At 48.0% G+C, this 26,931-nt stretch overlaps 3 protein-coding genes and 1 long non-coding RNA gene across 6 annotated transcripts in view; 1 reads left to right on the plus strand and 3 right to left on the minus strand.

Annotated features, from left to right (window-relative positions):
• Positions 1-5,219: 5,219 nt before the first annotated feature.
• LOC146237505 (uncharacterized) lies at positions 5,220-7,217 on the minus strand. The gene is made up of 4 exons (XR_014740495.1): positions 6,727-7,217; positions 6,384-6,547; positions 6,149-6,211; positions 5,220-5,761 (listed from the first exon to the last, which is right to left on the minus strand). It is a non-coding gene; the product is annotated as an uncharacterized LOC146237505 (long non-coding RNA).
• A 120-nt stretch (positions 7,218-7,337) lies between these two features.
• Positions 7,338-12,431, minus strand: stx10 (syntaxin 10). Of its 2 annotated transcripts, none has more exons than XM_084684775.1 (9): positions 12,167-12,431; positions 10,674-10,749; positions 10,336-10,429; positions 9,869-9,963; positions 9,721-9,783; positions 9,353-9,457; positions 9,106-9,212; positions 7,999-8,093; positions 7,338-7,743 (listed from the first exon to the last, which is right to left on the minus strand). In XM_084684775.1, the coding sequence occupies exons 1-9, from the start codon at positions 12,367-12,369 to the stop codon at positions 7,667-7,669; spliced, it is 915 nt and encodes a 304-aa protein (XP_084540901.1). In that variant the 5' UTR covers positions 12,370-12,431; the 3' UTR covers positions 7,338-7,666. The 2 variants fall into 2 exon arrangements, with proteins under 2 accessions (XP_084540901.1, XP_084540902.1); XM_084684776.1 differs by lacking the exon at positions 12,167-12,431 and adding an exon at positions 11,602-12,094 and having other exon boundaries at positions 7,341-7,743.
• A 1,642-nt stretch (positions 12,432-14,073) lies between these two features.
• ier2b (immediate early response 2b) lies at positions 14,074-15,746 on the plus strand. The gene has a single exon (XM_084684778.1). It carries the CDS (start codon positions 14,270-14,272, stop codon positions 14,849-14,851), a length of 582 nt encoding a protein of 193 aa, XP_084540904.1. The 5' UTR covers positions 14,074-14,269; the 3' UTR covers positions 14,852-15,746.
• A 7,176-nt stretch (positions 15,747-22,922) lies between these two features.
• Positions 22,923-26,931, minus strand: part of LOC146237508 (voltage-dependent P/Q-type calcium channel subunit alpha-1A-like) — a 35,273-nt gene continuing 31,264 nt past the window's right edge. For both annotated transcript variants that reach the window (XM_084684756.1, XM_084684757.1), the window contains exon 23: positions 22,923-26,179. In XM_084684756.1, the coding sequence (XP_084540882.1) occupies positions 25,448-26,179 (732 nt within the window). In that variant the 3' untranslated portion in view covers positions 22,923-25,447. The remainder of the gene's footprint in view (positions 26,180-26,931) is intronic.

Here is a 26,931-nt window from a genome sequence, read left to right on the forward strand (position 1 = left end):
GGAAGGAGGGAGAGGGAGAGAGAGGGAAGGAGGGAGAGAGGGAGAGGGAAGGAGGGAGAGTGGGAGAGGGAAGGAGGGAGAGAGGGAGAGGGAAGGAGGGAGAGAGAGTGAGAGTGGGGTGGAGGACATTCTCCCCAAGAGGAGAGGGAGAGGGGGTATGGGACGCCTGGATGCATCAGTGTGAATGCATGCGTGTGTGTGTGAGCAGTGTGTGTGTGTGTGTGCAGTGTGTGTTCCCCTCCCTTGCCATTTACGGAGTCATGCGTGTTAATGTCTTGTCCCTTCATGCGAAGAGCTTTGGACGAGAGGCGAGAAGTGTGTGCGTGTGTGTGTGTGTGGCGGGCAGCGTGTGTGTGTGTGTGTGTGCTGGGAGAATGTGCGTCTGGTTCTATGGTCTGCATACGTGCCTGTGTCTGGATCTGACTGCCTACTGCGCAGGTCTGTCAGAGAGAGTGGGTGGTTTGGGTGCACTGCAATGTGTGTGTGTGTGTGTTTGTGTGTGTGTGTGAGAGAGAGTGGGTGGTGTGTGCGGAGGTAGGGATGAGAGGCTTCTGTTTGTTTTTGTCTGACTCAGTGAGAGAGACATCCAGTGCAGACGCAAGCACGGAGGGGAGACGCACACACACACACACACAGTGACACAGTCTTCTGCAGAGCAACACACCCAGAGCGCACACACACATCTGCACAGTTCTGAAGCTTCACGGCTGACAGACTCTCTCTCACACACACACACACACACACACACACAGCTGGGGGGGGGAAGTCGCTGCCTTCCGCAAACAAACCATCAAACCCTCGCAGTCTAGATGAGATTTAGCCGTCTCACTTCTGCCACAATTGAATTTTCACTTCATGACCGAAATCTCTGCAAATGGCTGCCCAGACCTAGCCATGAGAAGGGCTGTGTGTGTGTGTGTGTGTGTGTGTATGTGTGTGTGTGTGTTTAACAAAGGATTGGACTGCTGCATGAGTTGGCTTGTGATCTGTATGATTATGAGTGTGTGTGTGTGTGTGTGTGAGTCACGTGTGTGTGCATATGACACCACATTTCAATCTGTGTGTATGTGACACGCAAGTGCTTTCTGCCTGCTTGCTTATGACTGCACATGATTATGCGTGTGTGTGTGCGTGCGCAAGAGAGAGAATTTGCCTATGCCCCTCCCAAAGGAGACTGTAAGATGTCTGTGTTTTCTGCACCTTTTTGAAACCGTACCTAACGGTGATGATGATGATGATGATGATTATAATATTGATTTTCCCCCTGGCTTTGTCAGGTCGACCAATCACTATGTCGCAGACACAAGGGACCCATCCAATCGTAATGATTTAAATGTAGACTACACTGTTGTCCCAACTGACATTTGTGGAAAGCGTTTGTAGACTTGAGGGGGGGGGGGGGGACAGATATAGGGAACGGGGGGAGGAGGGAAGGAGTGATTCTGTTTGAGTCTGAAGAGATGAGGTGTTGCAGCTAATCTTGACAAAGAAAGAGAGGAGGGAGGGAGAGAGAGAGAGACAGTTGCGTGGATAGGAAGATCTCCGTTACTCTACCCCATGCCCATAAAGATGGCTGTCTGGTCGTTAGTGCTTGTGGAGACTTTGACCTTTTGAACAGGAGGGTTGTGCCTTGAGTCCTACCTGACCCCTGACCTGCAGACCAGAGTGGGCAGGAGAGGCCTCTTCTCTCAACACGGTGTCGGGGGGGGGGGGGGGGGTCAAGGTCCTGGCGGTCGCCTGCGATTGGCTGCAGTTTAGACGGACGCCTGTTCTCTCCCGACATGGCCGTCCGCGTGTTGAATGTTTGTCTGTCTGGACTCGTGAGAGAGTAGGGCGAGCGAGGAGCACAGTGCTACTGAGAAAGACGGGAGAGGGGGGCGAGCGAGGAGCACAGTGCTACTGAGAAAGACGGGAGAGGGGGGCGAGCGAGGAGCACAGTGCTACTGAGAAAGACGGGAGAGGGGGGGGGGGGAGGGAGATTTGAGCGGGAGAAAAGAGACGAAGACGAGGGTGACGCGATCACGCTTGCCGAGCACACGGACGCCGTTGATCCCAAAGGGTCCACAAATGAGGGGTAAAAAAAAAAAACAACAAAAAAACATTTGATTCTAGAAGATTGTTTTTGTAGAAGAGCTTTGTAGACATTTCCGAGACTATCAACCTTTTTTTTATTATTATCGTTATTTTTAAACATTTTGGGGCTTGATTATGTCGTTTTGTTTTTATTTTGGTCTGTAGATATTTTTTTTATTGTACTGTAGATCCTGTAGAAGTTGTTTTAAAAGAAGAGACTCTACTACTAATTCCACATTAACATGTTAACTAGACGTTGCCAAGTCTTTTGTGTACAAAATTGAGAAACAAGGAAACTGTATCATAGTTTAGAGAGAGAGAAGAGACGTATTTTTGCATTGTGATTGTGCATGACTGAAGTGCTGAACTGAGGAGGAAGGTGGAAGGGGGGGGGGGGGGGGTGTTGCTGTAGACCAGGTTAGATTACTTGTACTATTTGAGGGGGTTGAGGGATGGACAGCTGGATGGAATTGAACTGCAACACCACAACGTCTGTCAGGAGAAGCACCTTGTTTTCGGGCAAACTGTCTTGCCTTCACGTCTTGAAGTATATTCCTTTGCTAGGAGTTACCTTTCACGTATTGAACTATGGCGTGTACGCCGTTCCCGCAAATTCTGTTCAGATACGGACGCTTGGCCCTGTAGATGCAGGTGTCATGAGGGGCAAACTGGTGTTACTCATGCTGCAGCGCTGAGACACTTGGTGGCTGGGGGTGGAACTGCACCATCGCAGTGTCTCACCAACAGAGAGCAGTATAGCACCAGTTTTGCACCACAAGTAAACAACAGACAATCTTTGGCTATGTTTAGTAGCCTATATCTGATATTCAAAAGTCACATTTTCCTCACATTCCTAAAGACAGAATAATGTTGTACTGCTGTAATGAGTTAGATCGTGTGAAAATTCCATTTAAAAAGCCAAATATTTTTGTTGGCTTATCGAAATAAGTGGCACTCCTAGGCCCTGAGGAAAGAACGCTGTTGGTTGTGCTTCGACATATCCATCCATCTGTCTTGTCTGTTGAATCCCCCCGCCTGACGCCATCTTGTCTCCGACCAGGAAGTGGACCAGAGGGAGGGTGGAATAATCAAAGCACCTTTGGGTGAGTGCCCGTCGTCCAATGAGACAGCGAGCCAGAGCCTTGGCACCTTCTGAGCACGCTCTCTCGTCACTTCCTGGTCCAGAGCACGATGAGTCAGCAAGGGGTCGGGTTCTGTTTTGTTTTTGCAACGGAGAACGACTTTACATTTAAATTTTGTATGAAATGAGTTGGTTTTTGTTGTTGTTCTTGTTGTTGTTGTTGCTCATTTCTTTTGTTACTGGTTTGATCTATTTTGTTTTGTACTATTATTCCTTTTTACTGTTTAACTTTTTTTATTTTATTGATTTGGCGTTTGTTGTTGTTGTTGATGATGATGTGCCCGCAAACTCCCCCCCCCCCCCTCCCCTCCTCCTAACCAGGCAGGAACTGGGAGAGGTGCGTGTGCATCTCTCCTTTGAAGGGTGGAGGGGTGGGGCAAGGGTGGGGGAGAGGTGAGGGTGGGATGCTCGTTGTTGGGGTGAAGGAGAGAGAGAAAGAGAGGAGTGTTTCCTTTTAAATCCTGCAAAGGGACCTGATAATCTGTACTGTAAATGCTGTGTGTACCTTCATACCATGTAGGGAGGGTGTTGGGAAGGGGAGGAGGGGGCGCTTCTGTGGAGACAACAGCGATGGATATCTGAGAAAAAGACAAAAAAGTTTTTTTATTTGGGTGTTCTTTCTTCCAAGAGGTGCATCCATCCATCGCTATCTCCTGTCCACCGCTCTCTACATCCCCCCCCCCCCGACACGTGTGTGTTTCCTGTTCTGCTCTGTCCCCTCCGGACAGACCTCTGCTCTGCTCCACTCAGATATCTCTACTACTGCTAGGCTACCGCTCTGCTCTACCGCCCCACACACCAGAGACACACACATGTACAGACGTGTGCACACTCACACATACAGACATCTGCGCACACACACACACACACACACACGGTGCTTACACCGCAGTGCACCTAGTGTGTTAAGATGCAGTGAGAACTACCAGTTACCTCCAGTGCTCTCAGCCATAACCTCAGTACCTGCCTGCCTGCTGTCGACTCAGTCTGGGGGACCCTCAGGGCCACGCAGGCTTACACACACGGAAGACGACCTATAAACAGTCTTCAGAAGCCGTTTTTTTTATTATCTGAAGGTGGGTTCCTGTAACCGAGGTATATCCTAGTCCGGAACCTTCAATGACGAACTGTTGAAGTTATCTCAAGTCTTTTTTCTTTTGGAAGTTCTAGGTTCTAAGTTCTAGGGTGAGGCCTATGTGAGCTCCAGCTATGAGAGTAAAAGTTAAGACAGTCTTACCTCAGATACAAGAGATGATGGGGTGGGGGTGGGGGTGGTGTGGGGGCTTCCATATAACCATAGCAACCGTGAATGACTTACCTTTTTATATATTTTTTTCGGTCTCTGGTGTCGTTTGGGCGGAAATCAGTTTCTTTTTTTTCTTTCCCAACTATAAATATATAAATATATAAACTGTACATTATACATAGAAGCACTATCGGAGTTTGATTGTTAGACGTGCACTCTCTCTTGCAGCATGAGGTATTACTATCATCATTATTATGATAAATATGAAATAACCCAGACAGGGAAACAGCAGAAGAGTTTAAAAAAATATAAATATATAAACACACAAAAAACACACCAAAAAAAAAAAGGAAAATACAAATACAGCTTTTTTTGGAATAAACCTCCCAATGAGTCTACTGATGTCAAACATTACACCCCCCAAGACCTCACTTGACCCTGCCGTGCCCCCCTCCCCCCCCCCCCCCCCCCCCCCCCCTTGTACATGCCAGTGTTTTCTCCCTGTGTTCTAAGTGCCAATAACTTTGTGAATTCCTAACTGTGACCCAATAGTAAAAGATAATTGCACATTAACTACTGTAAAGAAAAACAAGAGACAAAGGAGTTGGATTTAAGGAAGAAAAAAAGAGGAGGAAAAAACCCCGGAATATCTTAATAAAAGGTTTGTAACAAAAATGTACAATATGGTCTTGAGTGTTTTTCCTTTTGGTCATGTGAGAAATTAGTGAGATACAATCAAATAAATAAAACGCAAAACTGTTTTAAAAGCATATAATGCTTTATTTAAGAATAACTGTATATTTTCCTTTAGAATCATACAATAAAGACATTTATCATCGACAGTATTAACACAATGACACGTTACAAAAATAAGGGCAGATTTTGACAGGCGGGTCTGGTTGGAAAAGGCCTCACTTCCTAAGGAGCGTTTCCTCAGCTGGGCGACCTGAAGACAGGTGACTCCACCAGCTGCCGCTCCAGGTACACCTCAGCCTCTAAGTAGGTGGAGCATCTACACATCATTTGGAGGGACTTACAAATCTTTAAAGTTGTAGAAATGACCCCACGCATCTGGAGTTTTGGTTAGAAAGCAAATCAACGTGAAGGCTTAGAGCTCGTCAGAGGTAACACGTGGGAAGGTATGTGTGTTTCGTCCACCGGGGCTGTCCAGGTGGAAGGAGTTTGCGCCGTTTGGACTCGTCACTATTGACCCAATGGGAAAACTGCTTCCATCTGGGCATGTCTGGGTTATAAAACCGTGTTCACATCGTTTACACGTGATGACAAGGTGGTACACACATCTGAAAGTTGCAGAGATAGAAGGGAGACAGGAAGATATTGACCCTACATTCATGTTCAGTTGTTGCCCAAGACAGTAGTGGATGATGACACCAAACACAGTCATTTCCAACATCTGGACAAACACTGACCGTTGGCACAGAAGAAATGGCACCAGGCCCCTGACTGCTAACCCCTCCCATCTCAATCCAGCCACGTTCCAACACTGTCCAGAGTACCTCCAAATACTAACTAAGTATTCGTCCATTGTCGCTAAATACACTCAAGGTCATTATCACAAATGGCCCGTGACTATTTTGACTGATTGGATGAGAGGAAGTAAACATCTGCAAAGTATTGGGACTGGGCCGGACTGCCAGCCAATCCTGAGAGGTCCTTACAAAACCCACCAATAGGGGAGCAGACTGGGGTTCTGTGACACCATGACATCAGCCGCTTACTGCAAAACAGTCCTGAAAAGAGCAAGTGAGCAAAACAGCAACCGAATGAAAAGAAAACTTTTACATTACACGCACAGTATTTACACGTTATCATTATGTGAGCTCAGGCCACAAAATATATTTAATACATAGTTTCTAGTGTCTTTATGCAAGTTACCCAACATTGATATGAAATGGAAGGTACCTCCACTGTCCACTTGATGGCGAAAGAGCGAGAGATGAGCCAGCTGTGCTATTATAACCTGCCCAGCAACAATTTCCTTCTTCCTTCTCATAAAGCTTTTTTTCTTCCTCCTGACTAACCCATTCTCGGAAGGATGACATTTCCACGAGGTAACTCGGAACTTGCTATACACACACACACACACACACACACACACACACACACACACACTGGTAAGAAATATTCCAATACTGTCAAATGACTGGGGGATGAGGGATATTTGTTTCGCTCGTCCTGTCCCCCCGTCCTGTATCGCCTGTGGTGAACTGAAGGAAGCTAAAAGTCCTGAGGTGATCAGACGCACCTTAAATGATGTCGACGACTGACGAATGCATCTGGAACCCAGGGTCCTGGTCTGGGGCCAGTTCTTTCCTTGCCATCCCTCCTCTCCACCCATTACTTGGGGGTGAACACTAGCTGATCCTGGATCAGGTCTTAGAGAGCCGGTACCACCATGCTCAGGTGTAGGCACACTTTACTTTACTGCACAGGGGAATATTACAGACGTATAAAAATAGATAAGGCAACATTGACTCCCCTCCCTCCATATTCCTTTATACACAGTCCTCCCTCCCTCCTTCCCTCCTTCCCTCCCTCCCTTCTTTCTTGACGTTTCACTAGACCAGCGGTCTGTACGCCTACATACAGTATAAAACCATGGAGCTGTGATGTTGTCCTCTCCTGTGGAGAAGCTGTGCTGATACACGTGATGGGGAGATGACACAGGGCGAGAGAGAGAGAGAGGGGGAGAGAGAGAGAGAGGGGGAGAGAGAGAGAGAGAGAGAGAGAGAGAGAAAAAGAGGGGGGAGAGAGGGGAGGGAGAGAGGGGAGGGAGAGAGAGAGAGAGGGGGAGAGAGAGAGAGAGGGGGAGAGAGAGAGAGAGAGAGAGAGAGAGAGAGAGAGAGAGAGAGAGAGAGAGAGAGAGAAAAAGAGGGGGGAGAGAGGGGAGGGAGAGAGGGGAGGGAGAGAGGGGAGGGAGAGAAAGAGAGGGGGGAGAGGGAGAGAGAGAGGGGGAGAGACGGAGGGAGGGAGACTAAAGACAGAGCATTCAGACTGGGAAGCGCCGGAAGGAGGAGGAAGCCGAAAGAAAGAGTTAGGAGGAGCGGCGTCTTCCCCCCCCCCCCCATCTGTCCGTCCCTTCTTCTGTGTGTGTGTGTGTGTGGGGGGGGGGGCTCCCTCGATCCCAGGAGGGAGAGGGGGGGTGGGGGGTGGAAGTGGGCGCGTTTGGAGGAGACCGTCGTCCATCAGAGGGCGAAGAACAGGATGAGGACGACGACCATAATAACCACCAGCACACCTATCGCACACCACTGCCTCCTGCCTGGACACACAGAGAGAGACAGAGACAGAGAGAGAGACAGAGAGAGACAGAGAGAGACGGAGAGAGACGGAGAGAGACGGAGACAGAGACAGAGACAGAGAGAGATAGAGAGAGAGATACAGAGACAGAGAGAGAGAGAGAGAGAGAGAGAGAGAGAGACAGAGAGAGACCGACCCCCAGTTATAGGGCATTCAGATATGGGGCAGTGTGTGTGTGTGTGTGTGTGTGTGTGTGTGTGTGTGTGCGTGCACTCACTGCTGGTCATGTGGGAGACCTTCTCCATCTTCTTGAGGACTGAGTCCATCCTGGATCCTGTCTGGTCCATCTCATCACCAAACTCTCCCAGCATGCTGAAGAGAGAGACACACGTCAGGAAACACACACACACAGTACAGGAAGAAGCCTCTGCCATGTGGGAGAACACTCACACACAGAGCAACACACTAGCTAGATTATAAACCAAAACTAAAAGGAGAGAACACATTAGTCCTGTCCTAGCTACTTTACACTGGCTCCCTGTTACCTTCAGAATTGACTTTAAGGTCCTTTTAAATATATATATATATTTTTTTACTTTTATCACTTGTTTTGTTGTTTTTATTGTTTGTATTGATTTTATGTAAAGCACCTTGAACTACAATTCTTGTATGAAATGTGCTATATCAATAAAGTCTTACTTACTTACACTCCTTCCAGCAGCACAGTGTAACCTAACCCATACTTATTTTATCAAACAGTAGAGACACGTGACATGACTGTGCTAGCAAGCACACACACACACACACACACACACACACACACACAGGTTTACAGGAACAACACAGCATTCAGACATGTTCCACACCCACCCCACACCTTTAGATAGCTGTCCATGAACCTGGTTCTTACATGCAGGAAACACAAACACACACACACAAAAACGTTCTTGTGGCTGGTTGTTATGGCTACCGGATACAAACCAAAGCTGCATGCCTCAACTGCTACCTAGAGCAGACAGAGAATGTGCCTACAAGAAGCAGGAGTGGACTCCAAGGACACAACACACACACACACTCTCTCTCTCTCTACCTCCCTGTCTCCCTCTTTAAGTCCAAACTTAAGCTCAGTATCTAGTCGTGGGTACATAACAAAGCAATGTTGTCAGGAGCAAGTCAGGCGGTTAGCTGTGTGTGCGTGCGCGTGTGAGTGTGTGTGTGCTCCCTCCACACTCACACTGCCTGTGTGTGTGTGTGTGTGTGTGCTCCCTCCACACTCACACTGCCTGTGTGTGTGTGTGTGTGCTCCCTCCACACTCACACTGCCTGTGTGTGTGTGTGTGTGTGTGTGTGTGTGTGTGTGTGTGTGTGTGCTCCCTCCACTCACACAGCCTGTTCGTCCAGCTCGTCTCCGATGCGTCCAGACATGTCCTTCAGGACCCGGATACTGCCGGACACCAGCTCCAGCTGCTCATCTTGGTCCTGCACGATCAGCTACACACACACACACAGCATGTTTTCACCCTTCCCAACAGTTGGCTTCCCCTCTGTTCTCATTGTATCCTCTTTCAGTCTCATTCCACCCTCCTATCTTCCTCCCTTCCCTCAGCCTCCCTCCCTCCATCCTCTCCTACCTGCTGCTGCTCCTGTTGATCCTGGATGTATCTGGAGTTAGCAGACACCAGGTGAGCCTCCAGCCCGGTGGACTGGTCCTGCCCAGACACCTCCCCCAGCAGAGCCTGCAGGGGGGAGGGGCAGACAGACAGACAGACAGGCCACAGACACACAGACAGACGGACAGACAGACAGGCCACAGACACACAGACAGACGGACAGACAGACAGACAGACAGACAGACAGACACACAGACAGACACACACACAGACAGACAGGCAACAGACACACAGACAGGTGTGCGTGTGTGAGAAACAGTCGAGGAGATCCAATCCGTCTATGCACATGCGTGCCTGGGGTGTGTGTGTGTGTGTGTGTGTGTGTGTACCTGTCTGTTTTTCTTCTCAGCCTGGGCCACAACAGAGGGACTGGTGAGCTGTTCCTTCATCTCCTGCCATGAATAGAGAACAGGTTACACCCCTCACTCTGTTTCACCATGTCTCTCTCTCTCACACAACACACGCACGTTCACACACCTGTACAGCGTGCCTCGTCCTCTCCACAAAGTCTCTCCTCTCCTGCAGCTCATTGTCTCCCAGTTTGAACTTGCCAGGGTTGGACTCCACAATGCCTGGGGGGGGCAGAGTCAAGGCCCAAACACACTGCTGGATCATGAGAGGATGTCTCAGATGTGTGTGTGTGTGTGTGTGACAGAGAGAGAGAAAGAGAGAAAGAGAGAGAGAGAGAGAGAGAGAGAGAGAGAGAGAGAGAGAGAGAGAGAGAGAGAGAGAGAGAGAGAGAGAGAGAGAGAGAGAGAGAGAGAGAGACTGTCGACAGAGACAGACAGAGAGAAAGAGACAGAGACACAGACACAGACATAGAGAGAGAGAGAGAGAGAGAGAGAGAGAGAGAGGTGTCTGTATCTTTGTGTGAGAGAGAGAGAGAAAAAGCGACAGAGAGACAGAGAGAGGTGTCTGTTTGTGTGCGTGTGTTGGCAGGATACTGATGGTTTCATGCAGGTCCTCCAGGTCCCAGTCTATGGCCCTCAGACAATTCCTCAGCTCATTGGTGCTCCAGTCCAGCTCATCTTTACTCACCTGGAGAATACACACATCAGTACCCTGTTCGCTCGCTCTCTGTGTCTCTGTGTCTCTCTCCCACTCTCTCTGTCTGTCACACTCACTCACTCACTCACTATTATTAGTCACTCACCTATACTATTACTGTATTCTTCTTGTTGCCTCACACACACACGCTTACTCTCTCCCATGTACAGTCTCACTCCCTTTCTTTGTAGTCTCTCTAACACACACACACACACACACCTGTGCGAGCGCTCACCTGCGTTCCCTCCTGCAGAAGCTCCTCCCACCTCTCATACAGCCCTCGTGCACGAGACAGGGCCTTCTGCACCTCCCTGAACACACACACGAGCATTACACATTTTGGGGGTTTGCACCCACGCACGCATGCGCAGTGCACAAGTCTCACAGACCCTACATGGTCTTCACGCGCACACCTACTTCACTCCAATACCAAAACGATGTGTTTTATTTAAGATTTCTAAAATGACATGCTGCTACAAGTACCAATGTGCTCAACGCCTAAACGTCATTGTATAATTATCTATAATTTATGGGGGGGGGGGGATATACCATCCCGGACTTCAGATGATTGTCACGAGTTAAACCGAGAGCTTGAGCAGACTGTCAGACAAGAGCTTAAGTTATTTTACAACCAGCATGAACCTGGTACTGCTAAGACCATGCAGAAGGCTAGTTAGCTTTCTTGTTAAGTTGACATGACAAGTTGACACGCAACACAGTCTCAGCCCGCACATGACCCAAACAAAGTCAAAGAAAATCGGTGTTGCCAGCTAGCTCGCTAGATACACATCACACCCTTCCTCAAATTCACAACTCTCCGTCAACTCCCTAACAGCCAATGCCAAGAAAACTATCAGGGATAAAAAGGTACGGAATGTTTGGAATGACGGAGATGGACTCCAGCAACACATCAGTGTGAAGCCAGCCGTCCTGGGAAGCCACTGTACCAACTTACTAACACACTAGCCTACCTGTAGCATTCAATGCTAGCTCTTCAGCTACGCTAGCTACCCAGTTAGCCACGTTAGCTTGCAAGAGACCAGGCGATAACTTCTAAACACCGCGCTATAAAACAAAAAGGTCCAAACTGGTATGCGTGCTATTTGTTCTTTGCAGTAGGCAGTCATGTATCGGTTGACACTTCATTAAAAATCTGTTCTTACCCTTTCACTACGAAGAACGGGTCTTCCAGCGACATGTTGGTTCCTTCAACTCTAAACCCCACGCATGCGCATTACGCACACATTGTATGACGGACAGCGGAAGGACTCAGAAAAAAACGTCGTGAATGTCGTGAATGTAAACAACTTAGGTTTTGACTGACCGCTGAAATTGTGTGTGTTGTTTTGCTATTCAAATTCAATCTTTCATATCGTCACACGTGTGCAGTCTAAATAGTCTCTTAAACAAGATAATGTAATTATCTATGCAAGCTTCAACCTTCATTACAATGTAGGATAGGCTATCTGTGGTCAACAAATAAAGTCATATAGGCCAATTAGGCTTGTTAGATGCGTCTTCGTTAAAGCTTAACACTTGTGCATATTTTATATTTCATTTTCTGTAGAGACGTCAAGGTTATTTTTGCTCCGGTGTTTCTAGAATGAGACTACTGTTTCAGAATGTTTCCACATTGATAATGTGAAGCTGAAAGGGGAATACCTACTGCTATTCTATTTTTATCTGTACAATTCAACAATTCATGGCAGTGTAATATTGTTATCTTACGGTAGCCTACTGCATGTGTTTATGAGGAACGGAGACATGGTGACGTCACTGCTGGATATGCAACAACAAGGATGAATTTCTCTTTTCCCGCTTTTTTCTTTTCTTTCTCCCATTCCGTCTTTTCTCTCCGTCCCATATCTGCACATTACACCCCTTCTGCCTCGTAACGCCTTTCTTTCCCGCCTCAATGTAACTATATCCATCCGTCTTTTTTCTCACCCGCCCCTCTACCCCTCTTCTTCTATTTTGTTCATCCTTCTCTTCCCTGGGTCAATAGGGTTATTGCCCTCCCTGTCCCTTCCTCGTGTTCAATCCCTCCTACACCCTTCCTCCAGTTCTGGCTCACCCTTCCTTGTTTCCTTCCTGTCCCCTCCCCCCTTCCTTCCTTCCTTTTTTCCCGGACCCCCTCCCACTTCCTGCCGGCTTTGCTCTGCTCCACCCCCCACCCTGAGGAAATCTATAGACCATCACATACCCACACATATCGCTCATCCATCTCACACAGTTTTATGCCACTTATGTGTGAGTGTAGGCCAATTAAACTGACTACTTGTGCGTCAAGCCCTAACGTCGGATTTACACATGCTTGATACAGCCCAAACGTTGACACATAACGATTCAAAACCATGTTTTATTTTTAACGTCGAGCATCTTTATATAACTTGATATTATAATTCCTCTTCAACGCTGAGCAATGTTCAGTGAGATAAATATAGTTGTACTTTGTAAAAAAAAAAATGTTAAAAAAATGGTCCTGTACTTGTGAGTCACCATGTGACATTGATTGATGAAAAGGTAGGCGATTAAAATAGCAGTAGCCTCGGCTAAACCAAACGCACAATGCCTACCCGAACAACTTGAAATACAAATTGAACGTGTGGGCATGACAATGGAGTGAACGGGGAGACACAGACAGTGTATGCTGCTGCTTAGTGTCTCTCCTGAGTCATGGAGTGGTGAGGTGTTTCTGGTCGCTATGAATAGACCGCGACCTCTTATCATTTAGCAGGAAGACTGGCAGCTGGCGCCTGACCTCAATCGTAGCCGCTGCCTAGTAACTCGTGTCCCCGCTACGAAGCCCCGAAGGTGGCTTTGGACCGGTGACAGTCCCATATATGGAGCTTTTGTGACGACACCGCCGCTGCCTCCGGGCGCAGGTTGGGGCAGAGGGGGGAAGTGAGCTGCGGTTGCGCGTTCACGTCATGGCTTTTCCACTGCGCGTCCTCAGGGGAAGTCGCCGGATAAGCCATATATGGAGTTGAGAGTGACGTTGGAGTAAAGAGAGAGCGAGAGTGAGTGAGTGAGTGAGTGAGCGAGTGAGAGCACAAACAGAAACTCCCTGGAAACCGAAGACATTTTGGCCACCTACGCAATTCTTTGAATTGCTAACCGGGATTTAACCGATTGTAAACACCGAGAAGTTTTTGATATCAAAACATCATGCTGCATACATTCCATTATAAAAATAAATACATAGGTTATATCAGAGAATAATAGGCTACATCGTAGGCTCATAAAATGAAAGCATGCTAATTTTAGTTGGAAACTTGCCAGTAATTTTATTCAAAATGGCTCTTAACAATCAAAACACTAAACAATGCCATGCAACCTGATATCCTATATCTACGATTGAATCTGACTTGAATACAATGTCGTCCTTTTTACCTAACTGGTATTTTTTGGAGTTTAAGGTGCACCTCTAAAACCACCAAAGAAAAACCACATAAAAGACCAGGGTTTTCTAAATACTATTATCTGAATCTTAGTCAGACTGTGTAGGTAGGTAGACAGCCATATGGTCCATTGCTGCTTAGCTCCGGGGACTGGGCGGGGCGTGTTTGTCAGTCACTCAAAGGAATGAAGCCCTTGTTACGTCATAGGGGAAATATAACACCGCCCTTCTACTCACTAGCTCTCAGAACTGTGTACAACTGGTGACTGGTTGAGAAGAATCTCAAAGTTTTAAAAAGAAGTAGCCTATCTTAAACATTTTTGAAACCAAAATACTGTCGTAAGATTTTCGATCTATAGGCTATAAAGCGTGTAGTTTGGAAATAATTGTTAAAGTGCCAATTGTGCGTAATTACGCAAAGTAAAAGTACAATGGACGTGAATACCGAAGCAAAGAGGATCATGGCTGTCTCTATCAGCAAGCTCTACGCGTCCCGGTCCCAGCGCGGAGGAATGAGACTCCACCGGAGCCTGCTGCTCTCCATGGTCATGAGATCCGCCCGGGACATCTACCACTCGGCCTGCCTCGCCAAGGAGAAGGAGGAGCAGTATGCCGCAGCAGCTCAACCGGCCACGGTGGAACCTATGGAGACCAGTGTTACCGGGGTAGATCAAGCCGAGGTTGTTTCCCAAACCGAGTCAACCGAGTCGCCCTTGACCCCAACCCCGGAGCCACAGAGCACCCCTGAGCCCGCGTGTAAGGCCGGACAATTGCGTGGGAAGAAAACGGGAGCAGACAAAGAGAACCGAAGCCCCGTGAGCCCTGACCGACATTCCAGGAAACGCCGGGGCAAGGCATCCGTCACGCCCGACTTCCTTCCAAGCAAGAGGGCGAGACTCGAGCTGGGGGAGGAGAGACTTGCCGTGGCGCTCCGGAGCGGCCGCATGAACTGCTGTAGTGCTATGGGTAGCCTGGCCAACCTCACCATGAATCGGGTCATTGCCGCGTTCTAACGGGTGGAGAGACGTGCCTCGAACGGGCAGTGTTTACGTGATATTTAAATACGGGACAGTTCTAAATCCCTTTGTGCACCGGACAGGTCGGGCAAGTGACCTACATAGGAGATCCCGAGACAATGGGATTACCGGGGGCAGGGTGCGATATCTCGAGCGGCCGTAGGCTACACTGTCGACCTCGACGAAACAGCGACTGTGCACGGGGAAACACGGCGACCGCCCAAACGGCCCACACGCGCGCACCACAGAACTGTGTTGGAAAGTTTGAGGAAGTGGAGAGACACTTTGAGAGTTTCTGGGAGATGAGTCAGAAAAAAAAGTTCTGCTAAAATTGCGGCGAAAGAAGAAGTGAGAAGAGCTGACACATGCACGCGGGAGTGTGTGTGAAGTGACTCAGAGAAGACATAGCGATAACAGTTGTGTCCGGGCCCTGTATGGTCAATACGGGCACACACACCACGGACTTCGGGGAATTTCCTGTGTCCACGCTGAGAACTTACAACCACAACAGAGGCGACAAGTTCCCCTCCCCCATAACACAGACACGCACACACACTCTCTTCTGAACTTGTGGACTTTGATCAATCAATGTGGAAAGAGGGACTGCCCTACTTCACGCCAGCTGCAGACCAACAGGCCCCGAAATGGTGCTCAACACAACGAAAAAGAAGAGAGGTGTAGACTACGGAAATGAAGATTTATTTGATGTTACTATCTACGCCTGAGAATGAACTTTATTTGTGATATGTTTTGTGTTTCTGATTTCGGAACATTTTAAACTGTGAAACAACATTCTTTTTTTTCATAATTACCTCCAATTGAAAAGCTGCTTTTTATATATTTTTTTACGACGTCAACAGTGGGATGTTTGGTAATAAACATATTAAATCGATACCGTTGTCTTGGCTTATAATTCAGTCTCACTTTCACAAAGTGCATAGTAGCCTAAATACGCCAAAACATTGCGTCAGTGACAGTTGGTCACCAGTGGATCGATAACAAGCTATTAGCTTATGTGTTAGGCAACAATTCCCTATTAGCTACGGAGAAAGGAATACGTTACAGAGCCAGTTTGGCTGGTTTCCGTTAAACCGGTGCTTATAACGTGAGTTTAGCTGGCGCCTAGAGCGCCCTTCCAGTCGTTAAACCGCCCTATGCGGGTTATGATCAAGTCATGATTCACTTCCTTTCGTCCCTGTTCCCAGAGTAACAAAAAATGACAAATTGGTCAAATATGAGTGATAAAAGGTATACGAAAACACAACAACTCCTGACTTGTCTAAGGGCTTGTCACGTCAAGAGTCATGATCAGTCATCATCAAACTAATGTTACAACCCCTTTGTTTTTAGTACTGCTGATTACTCACACACACACACACACACACACACACACACACACACACACACATTATGTGTCAGCACCGACTCTAAAGGAGGTTATGATCACACATTTCCGTTCACATTTTTCTCCAGGCTGCCCTGTTGGTTTATAGACGGACCATGATCACATACCAAGATGTCTTCCTGCTGTTTGAAATTCAGGGGATTGTGTGTGTGAGTGCGTATGTGTGTGTGTGTGTGTGAGTGCGTATGTGTGTGTGTGTGAGTGCGTATGTGTGTGTGTGTGTGTGTGAGTGCGTATGTGTGTGTGTGTGTGTGTGAGTGCGTATGTGTGTGTGTGGTGTCTGAGCTGCTGACAGTGACGCAATGCCTAACAACCATGCAGGGCTATAATAAGAACAGACCTGGCTTGTGATCCATCATGAAGTGTGTGTGTGTGTGCACTAATGCAGGCATGTAATTCAATCTATGTATGGCATAAAAAGGAAGCTAGTATTGAGTTTATGTCAGAGGCAGGCATGGTGTGTGTGTGTGTGTGTGTGTGTGTGTGTGTGTGATAGACAGGAAAGGGAACCAGGGGGGAAGTGCAGTGTATCCTGTTGTTTAAGCTTCAGAGTGTCTGTTTGTGATTTAGAGATGTAATGTGCATGTGTGAGACATTGAAGGCACTTCCATCACCATGACGACTTGCTTCTGTAAATGACGGAAGGAGCAACAGAAACAGTATGAGAGTGTGTGTGTGTGTGTTTACAGACGAGAATGAGTATGTGTGTGTGTGTCTGTTGTGAGTGTGCGTGAGTTGGATGAGTGTTGGCAAATGTGTGTGTTTGTAGTTAAGTGCGTGTTTATTTGAGATTTTGTGTATTTGAGTGTGTGTGTTTGCTGTTGAGTGTGTGTGTGTGTGTGGTTGCTGTTGAGTGTGTGTGTGTGTGTGGGGTTAGCTTAATGACTGTGTGCTGATGAGGGGGCACTGAGGCAGACCGGAAGAAAAGAGAGTGGGAGAGGGAGAAGGGGGAGGGGTGGGGGTGGTGGGGCGAGAGAGGTGGGGCAGCGAGAAGGAGGGAGGGCAACAGGAAGTGATGCAGCCATGGAATGCGTAGGAGGAGTCTATTTTAAGACTTGGCTGCTGCAGGGCAGAAATCTCACATCTGGGTATGTGTGTGTGTGTGTATGATAGAGACAGAGGGAGGAGGGTTGAAGGAAATAGACTGGGATGACAAAATCCATCTATAGATAGAAAGAGGGTGCAGAAGAGAGAGGGATGGAGGAGGAAGAGAAGAGATCATGAAAGATGGAGAGAAGAAACCGATAGGAAACACTAGAACAAATAATATATGTTTACAGCATATATGAAATGTGTTCTTTCAAACAGTATTTTATCAGATATATATACAGATGCAGTGCAATTCCACGATACTAAGGATGAATACACTGCAATATATTGCACTGCACAAAAATATGATATGCTGTCACATACTACATTATAAATGCTCACTAGAAATAGACCTCCACCTTCCCTAACAGCCCGTACGTGTTCTCAAGACTGTTACAGAGGATGGGGGGAGGAGAAGAGAGAGAGGGAGAGAGGAAGAGACAGAGAGAGGGAGAGAGAGAGAGAGAGAGGAAGAGAGAGAGGAAGTGTGAGAGAGAGAGGAATAGGGAGAGGGAGAGGAAGAGAGGGAGGGAGCGAGAGAGAGAGGGAAAACAGAGGAAGAGGGAGAGAGAGAGGAAGAGAGAGAGGGAGAGAGAGAGAGAGAGAGAGAGAGAGAGAGAGAGAGAGAGAGAGAGAGAGAGAGGCGATTAGAGGGAGAGGGTGAGAGGGAGGGAGCGAGAGAGAGAGGGAAAACAAAGGAAGAGAGGAAGAGAGGGAGAGAGAGGAAGAGGAAGAGAGGGAGGAGCGAGAGAGAGAGGGAAAACAGAGGAAGAGAGAGAGAGAGACAGAGAGAGAGAGAGAGAGAGAGAGAGAGAGAGAGAGAGAGAGAAGGGGAAGGGGGGAAGGGGGAAAGTAGGTACGTGAAGGATGTCAATAAAACGTAAGAACACAGGAAGGAGGACGGGTGTTGCTAGGCGGAGAAGGGTTGCTTTTCACACTGCAAAAAGAGTGGTGTGCGTTTGTGTGTGCGCATGTAAATGTGTGCGCTTAAGTGCACACAAATCAAAGCTTGTTTGTGTGGATGAAGATCATAGAGGTAGAGAAAGGAAGAATGAGTAAAATAAATGTGTCTGACCTTGTGGATATTCTTACAGTAACAGGGAGAAAGGAGAAATGTATTCACAAGTGTACTGCAGGCGTGTGTGTGTGTGTGAGAGAGTTTGTGTGTGTGTGCGTGTGTGTGTGTGTGAGTGCTTGTGTTTGTCAAAAGAACGAAGGACACAGAACATAGGTAGAATGCATTCTATCTGGTTTTATTCAGGGTTTTCAGGAAGAGTTCTGTTTGGAATTACAAAATGCACTGGTAGAAATAACAGAGGGATAGAGAGACAGAGAGAGAGGGAGGGAGAGAGGGATTTTATAGCCAGAACAAACGGGTAGCAACACCAGATTCAGGCAGCTCTTAGTATTGTTTTTCTTTTCTTCCGAGGAAAAGTGAAGTTCCCTCTCTCTTTTTTTTGTCATGTCATGTGTTTCTTTCTCTCTTCATCAGCAGTTTCTCAGTTAATTAACAAACAAACATTCTTTGATTTCATCACCAAAGTCATTTCAATTTTTTGTCCTTTTTTTTTTTTTTTGGTCAAGGTTTTTTTTTTAAACATTTGTTGTTTTTAAAAATAGAAGAAAAAAGGAACACATCGCTCTTAAAAACATCTATCTATATATATTTATACATATATATATATATATATATATACTTTTTTTTCCATTATGTTCTTTTTTATTCCTGAAGTTTGACTTAGTAACCCATATAGTGGCATGCACATTGCACATGCAAATCTGTTATTAAATACTTCTCTTTTTTTATTAAATTGCCATGAATGTCTATTGGTTCATATATTTTTTTTTTTACTTGCTAAATGACTCCTGTATGGTTTTCTGCAGTGACACTAGTTTGGTGCCGCTGTTGAACTCTATCTGCATGGATATGGGTTTCTGCATGGATGATGAAGCTGATCCAGAGTCAGTTTTCCCTGCTTCCACCCTCGTAAGCATGGCCAGGAGGCGTGTCTGAAAGCTGCTCTGGGATCAGATGAGTGACAAATGGAGAATGAAGAGGGAAAGAGGCACTGGAGGGTTTCCATGGTGACAGTGAAAGACTCTTCACATTGCTTGGGCATCGCTTAGTTGAAGTGTGTGTGTGAGTGTGAGTGTGTGTTGGACATTGACATCGGCCACCACACACTCACACACAGACACACATACACACACTTAAATCATATGCATCTGCTTTTATAGTTCATCATGGAGGAAGAAGTTGCAAAGCGCATCAACTTTTTAACAAACATCTGTGCTGTGTATGGTTTGACAGCATTCTACTGAAGCTCACTTTCACCCTCTACTGATCATGACTAGAATGACATGAACATGTGACTGAGTGAGACTGAATTTTGAGAGCCACATTGAGACAGATTAAAGATAGGAAGTGAACCGGAGAGAGTGAGATAAAAAGAGATAGAGAGACAGAGAGAGGAAGAGAGAGTCTGAAAGAGAGAAAGAGAGAGAAGAAATGTTACAGAGAATCAGACTGTGACTGAAGACAAGAGATGGACAGAGCAGTTGTTTCAGAAAATTTATGGAAGGAGAAAGATGTACAAGGAGTTTTACAGAAGTCATGAACACAGAATGAGATAGGGCGATGACAAAAAGACTCGACACAACAATCCCCTACCCCTCCATCCCTATCCCCCTCTCCCAGCCACGACCAATCAACCACAGAGAGGGTGAAACTGTGGCTGGGAAGCAGGGGGGAGAGCGAGGGCTGGAGATGGTTACAGTGTGACGGACGATGATGGAAATGTTGTGAAGACCTTCCTGCAGCGTGTGTGCCTTCAAAGGTGAGACAGACATTCTCCTGTACAGTGTAAGGCACAGAGGGTGACCTACTGCAGATGGTAAATAGGTTTCAACACACACACACACATGTCGATGCAAAGACATGAGGATGGAAACACACACATTTACCCACACACACACAAACACACATATGGATGCAAGCACACACACACACACACACACACACACAGGAATGTCTCACTGTCACGTTAGAAACCGCTGCCCCTGGGTGAGACTGGGGATGGGTGGCCCTCCATTCCAGAATGAGATGCAGGTGAAGCAGGAGTTCAATGACAAAGATGGCTGCCGAAACAGGAAGTCAGTCTCGGCGGAGCGAGGATGACCCGGAAGTGTGGTCCAGCGCCATTGTGAAATCATGTGACTTGTGACACTACTACAGTACCTTTGCTGTTCCCCCATCCTCCCCCCCCCCACTCCCCGCCCCCACTAGACCTTGTCTCAGACCCGCCCCACCCCTTTAACCTTTGCCCTTTGACCCCCAACACACGCATGCACATACCTAGTGCTTTACAGCGGGTGGTGGCAGCTACGTACAGACAACTTTTGGCAGCACTACTGTACAGTAAAACCCATCGTGAAGATTGAAGAGAGCCCTTGTTTCATTCACGTAGCCTCACACCCAACCACCAACCGACGACCAACCGACTCACTGACTGACACAATTTCACACAATGCACAACAAGACTGAGCGGATGTCTGGGGGGGTGCTGTCCGTCTCCCCTCGTCTCAGAGACGGACAGGGCGCGACAGAGAAAGAATAAACGTGATAAAGAGAGACGAATGGATGAAGTGATACACAAGCCTCAAATAGGGAGTAGAAAGGAAAGGATGAGAAAGGATGGATAGAACTGGCTTTACGGGGGTGACAGAAGAGCATTTGTGGCTTGAAAATTTTTACAGACAAATTAAAAACTCCCTCAAAAACAAAACACACAAAAAAATGTTGGTGTTTGTAATGGGCGTTGGTTGTTGTTCTTGTGAGCACGCACACAACATCATGCTTTAAATACAGTGGGCAGTGTTGTGTGTCGGCCATTTTGGATCTTCAGTTTACAATTCTGGACAAGCGTGTGGTGGGTGGTGACGGTTGAACCAAAATGGAGTCTGTCCCCTGCCTGGTTCAGTAGACACAGCTGGGTGTCAAGTGCAAGAGTTTGTTAGGCAGGGTGTGTGGATGAGAGGTGAGGGACATTTCAACATTACAACGTCTGATCTCATTACAATATCCATGCCTGATAAACCATACAGCAATTGAACCTAAAACCTAGGTCTATTTATCTATCTACCTAGCTAACCCTGGAATCACCTGAGAAGTAAACCGACTGCTCTGGTGTCTCTCATTACACTACTGTCTGAAACTGGGACAAGGAGATCCCAATATGGCCGACGGCACGACACAAAATGGCCGCCATGTTAAGGTTTAGTTTCTTGGCCTCCGTTTAATTTCTCAGACCCTCAGCCTCACTGCAGCTATGCAGAATCAAGAGCCTGTTCCCCAGCCCCAGTGCTGAGCCTACTGGGGGCTCTTTAAGGCGTAGTGAGGCCGATCTCGTCTATTTTGCGAGGAAGGGGGAGGGGGCGGGGGGCGGAGGGGTTTGGGAACAGAGTTGAAGCTTGGAAGAGAAAGGCAGGTAAGATGTGGGGGCTGTTGGGGGGAGTGTGTGTCTCTGTGTGTGTGTGTGTGTGTGTGTGGGGGGGGGGGGGGGCTGGGGGTGGTAAGTGTGTGTGTGACTGTGAAACAAAAGGCACTGTGGCTCTGTAGGTTGTCAAAGGGTTCTACAGGGGTTCTATAGGGCTGTTCCGATGGGTTCTCCCCAGCCAGGTTCCTTTAGAGTGCGGTGGGTTTCAGGTAAACATCCACACTCAGGGAGGGGAACCCCCCCTTTCCTCTCAAGATTTGTAAAACTAGACCAAGGACGGATGTGTTCATGAGGGTGTGTGTTTGTGTGCGCACAACACCACCCTAGAACTGATGGAGGCGAGCCCAGGGGGGAGGGGAGAAGGATCAGAAGAGAGAGAGATAGAGAAAGAAAATACTGTTGGAGGTGGAGAAAGAAAGAGAAAACGCAAAAGAAAAGACAATAACAGCAGGTTACCTGTCAGTATCTAAGTGTGGATACCTGGATCAATCCTCTAAGGTTATATAATTCACATTTTCAATATTCTCTCGTATTCTATCTATGTAAATATCTATAGTTTTTGTATGTTGTATGTACTCTGACGGTGTAGTGACTGGTGCGTGAGGAGAGAGAGAGGGGTGGAGCGTGGAAATGGGTTCTGCATAGAGTACTCCCTGAAGAGAGGAAGTCTGGGTGGGTGTCACTGTGAGATCAAGTGCAAGTTTATCAGCGTTGATAATCATTATACTAGAGCTACAGTATAAATATCTAAAGAAATAATAGTCTGAAACGCTCATCTTCAATACTAAATCTTCTACGCTTATCTAATATCTTATTATATCTATGATTTTTTAAGAGCGAGAGCGAGCTGAACTGCCAAATGTCGGCTGATCCACATTGACGGACAGCAAAAGAAATGTTCCCACGAACGGCTAATCGTTCGGTTGTACATGTTTGTGTTCCTGAAGGGTTCGGACGTTTATCGAAACTATAGCGCTCTTCGTTTCGCATGGCCTAGCAGCTGAGTAAAGACAAATTATGAGAGAGAGAGAGAGAGAGGAGAGAGAGGGAGAGAGAGAGAGAGAGAGAGAGAGAGAGAGAGAGAGAGAGAGAGAGAGAGAGAGAGAGAGAGAGAGAGAGGGAGACTGTGCGGACGGATTGGTTGAGAGACCCCCCTAACCATGCGGTTTATCTGTCGGGGGGTGAAGGGGTGGCTTGGTGGGTTAGTTAGTAGGTTAGTTAGTTGGTACGTTTGGCTGTTTTCTGGTTATCCTGAGCAGAGAGTACTGGGTTAAGGGGCAGCATTGGTACAGATGGACTTAGGCTTATGTCCCAAACTTGCTCACAAACCTCCACAGACTCTTCCCTCGAACCCTCCACTCCCGACCCGACCTCCTGCTGAACTTTGACCTCCTAACCTCAGGGCGGGGTTGGGGTTTCCGCAGTCGAACAGTATCAACACCCATACACGTTGCGTGGTGTATTTAGCTACATCATACACTGGAAAAATAAATGACCTACAGACAAGGCTTGAAACGCCCTGGGTCTTCCCCAGTCTGAACCAAAGCATCAGAAGTGCGTTAGAGAAAGCAACGCTGTTTGGTGAGTGTTCACCAACCAACCCTCCCCCACCTCTGTTCCAAAACGTTGCACATTTACGTTGGTACCCCCGATAAACGTTGTTGAACAGAACCCACAGGAGAGAAAGAAAAAAATATAGAAAGAATACAAATAAAAGATGGAAACAAGATGGACACAGTAGACTAAGTAAACTCCAAAAAACCATGACAACAAAAGTTACGGCAACATCATCATCATCTTCATCATCATATTCATCACCGTCGTCATTGACGTCATCAACAGTTTTGCATTGACATTGATTTTATATCATCATCATTAACAAGAATAAATAAATTCTCTCCTAAGTTCTCTCCTCTCTCCCTCGCTCTTTGTCATGCACTACAATAGGGAGCTTGTAGCATTGAACTACCTTAACATTGCCTATATCTATATAACCAAAAAAAACACATCTCTGAAACCTATTCAAACTTAAAGTAGGTGTTGTCTTTCAAAGAGTCTGTTCTGAGGCCAGAGAGGTCAGAGAAAGAGAGAGAGAGAGAGAGAGAGAGAGAGAGAGAGAGAGAGAAAGAGAAGGTCTTTTAGAAACCTAAAGGTAAAGGAGAGAGTCCCGCGGTGTCGCCCCATTGTCCTTCACACCCCAACGTTTGAATCATGCACGTTTCCTTCCCACTGGGATCCGATCGAGGAGGCCGGGCCAATGACTGAACAGAAGATCGAGGAGGCCGGGCCAATGACTGAACAGAAGATCGAGGAGGCCGAGCCAATGACAGAAGATCCAAGCTCCAATGTCCCAGAAGAACGAGGAGGAGAAGAAGAAGTAATTGACAGAAGAAATCCTGAAGACATTTTTGTCTTTCCTCTTTCCCCCCACCCGTCCTCTCTCCCCCTTGCTCCGCCCACACTACTTTCAAGCATCTGACACACTTTCCTGTCGTTATTTTGTCTTTTTTAATCTCTCTCTGACGAGGCAGGGGTTTAAACATAAGGGGGAGGGGCTACATGTAATCCCTCACCTTATCAATCCCTCTCTGTAGCTTCAACCAATGAGTGCACAGACAACAGGAAGTGAGGTCTCTCTGTGGCCTACCCACAGGAAGTGATGTCACATCAGTTCCTTCAGCATCGAGTGAGTCATTAACAGTAAACAGGGATGATAAAACTCATCAAATATCAGCCCAGCGCGGCCCATTGGCTGGTTTTTGCAGTGTAGGCGGAGCTTCCTGGTTCAGTCCTTGGAAAGGAAAGATTACGAGTTAAAGTGGTTGTTCTCCCTTTGACTTTTCAAAGTATGTATTTTTTTCTTTTCAGTTTATAGTTTCATGGTTGAAAGTTTTTTTTTTTTTTTTTTAAGTGTTTAAGTTTGACTTAGTCTGGAGGCATAGCTTGGCGTGTAAGGATGGGGGGTCCTGGTTTGACCTCTCTGCAGAGAAGGAGCACGAGAGGAGAGAGAGATTCCTCTACTCCTCCCTCCCCCCATTTTGTGTTTGCAACACAGGTGGACCAGCGACGAGCCAGCCGGCAGACGTCACTCCACGCTGTCTGATGGAGGTGGGATTCCACCAATCACCACCTCACTTTCCTTCTCTACACCTCCTCCCATCTTCCAGTCCTCTCCTTCATCCCTCTGTTTAACCCCCACCCTGCATGGCCCTGCCCTTGCTTGACACGCTAAGCATCCTGGGTAGTGCAGTTCTGAGAGAGGGATAGGGGGTATGGTGCATAGTGCTCGTCTGCCTGTCTGTCTGTCTGCCTGTCTGTCTGCCTGTCTGTGTGTTGCTCTTACTTTAGAGTCTCACACGCACACTCACACAGTGTGTTTGTAACAGTGCATCCTCTGTCCTCCATCCCTCCATCCCTCCATCCCTCCATCCCTCCGTCCAGAGGTAGAGAGATGGAGATAGGAGAGTCTTTATCCTCTCCTCTTCTCTTCTCCTCCTTCAAGTCCATAACTGAAAGCCAGAGGGACGGGAAAAAATATCTTCTCTTTCTCCCCAGCTCTTCCTCTCCTCCTTCTCCTCCTCCTTCTCCTCCTCCCCAGGTCCGCTAGCACCAGTCATCGTCGTCCGTCTCACTGTAAGGTTCATGGAGGCCCTTGCGGGGCCCTCGAGGGTGGGGGGCCCGTTGGTGGGGGTGAGGGGGTCCAGGGGGCCCCCCTCGCCGGTGGGGGGAGGGCGAGGAGGAGCGGTATCCATTGGGGACCCTGCGGGGGTGAGGAGGGGGAGGCGGGGGAGGGCCGCCACCGTGCCGGACAGTCCTGGGGGAGCGCGGGTGAGTTTGGTTGCCGTGGGGATGGGGGTTTCCGTGCGACAGGCTCTGCTCGTACCCGGGCGGCTCGTGGTGGCGCTCGTACTCATAGTCCTGCTCGTAAAACGGCCCCTCCCCCTCCAGGCTGTCTCCGGGCGGGGGCCCGCTCCATCGGCCCCGGTGAGGCGACCGCGGCGAACCGTGAGGCGGCGGCGACCGCGGCGACTGGTGCCGCGGCGACCGGGGCGAGCCGTGCCTGGACGAGCCGCCGCCGCCTCCGTGGTGGGGGGAGGCCTGGCGGGAGGGGGGGCGGTGGTACCCTCCTGCGTCGTGCTCCGGGGGGGAGAAGTGCCGCGGGGAGGGGGAGCGGAGGCGGCCGGAGGGGCCGTAGTTGGGCTTGCGGACGGCGGGGGAGTAGGTGACGTGGGGGCGGGGCACGGCGGGGGTCTGGGGGAGTTGGCGGCGCCCCCGGCGCGGGGTGCTCGTCCCCGAGGTGGAGGGGACCGGGCTGCCGCTCACCGAGCTACTGCCCTACAGCAACATGTAAACAACGGCAAATCAAAACAACAGCACCGCCAAAACAACAACAACAACAACAACAGGAAAAGAAGAGCAACAGTAACAACAACAGCAGCCGCAGCATAACCAGAGACAGACAGACAGACAGATAGAGAGAGAGAGAGAGAGAGAGAGAGAGAGAGAGAGAGAGAGAGAGAGAGAGAGAGAGAGAGAGAGAGAGAGAGAGACAGACAGACAGACAGACAGACAGACAGACAGACAGACAGACAGACAGACAGACAGACAGACAAACAGACAGGCAAACAGACAAACAAACAAACAAACAGACAGACAGATAGAGAAAGAGAGAGAGAGAGAGAGAGAGAGAGAGAGAGAGAGAGAGAGAGAGAGAGAGAGAGAGAGAGAGAGACAGACAGACAGACAGACAGACAAACAGACAAACAGACAGACAAACGGATAGATAGACAGATAGACAGACAGAACAGGACAACAGAGCAATGGAGGGAGAAACAGAGAGAGGAAGAGAAACAGCAGTAACAAACAAAAGAGAGCAGACATTGATAAGCCACGAGCCACAGCAAGTGTGACAAAGAAACAGGACCAAAGAAAGAGTGAAAGGAAGAGACAGAGTGATATCTGTCAGTAGAGGTGGCGGAAACAACAGGGGGAACTCTGAAAGCTCATTGGTTGGACTCTCTCATTGGCCTGTCTCTCACCAATAGGACAAAGAGGAGAGAATGCCCTGAATGTACCTGGTTTCCACG

The sequence above is a fragment of the Hypomesus nipponensis genome, chromosome 21, assembly GCF_054491055.1.
Source record: "Hypomesus nipponensis isolate SF chromosome 21, ASM5449105v1, whole genome shotgun sequence".
In the NCBI taxonomy this organism is placed as follows: domain Eukaryota; kingdom Metazoa; phylum Chordata; class Actinopteri; order Osmeriformes; family Osmeridae; genus Hypomesus; species Hypomesus nipponensis.

Coding starts and splice junctions, on each gene's coding strand:
- stx10 (XM_084684775.1), bottom strand. CDS start 12,369: ATGGATATAGTTACATTGAGGCGGGAAAGAAAGGCGTTACGAGGCAGA. Junction 9,964..10,335: donor GGACCTGCATGAAACCATCA/GTATCCTGCCAA, acceptor TGCCCCCCCCAG/GCATTGTGGAGTCCAACCCT. Junction 7,744..7,998: donor GGTCTCCCACATGACCAGCA/GTGAGTGCACGC, acceptor CTGTGTGTCCAG/GCAGGAGGCAGTGGTGTGCG.
- ier2b (XM_084684778.1), top strand. CDS start 14,270: ATGGACGTGAATACCGAAGCAAAGAGGATCATGGCTGTCTCTATCAGC.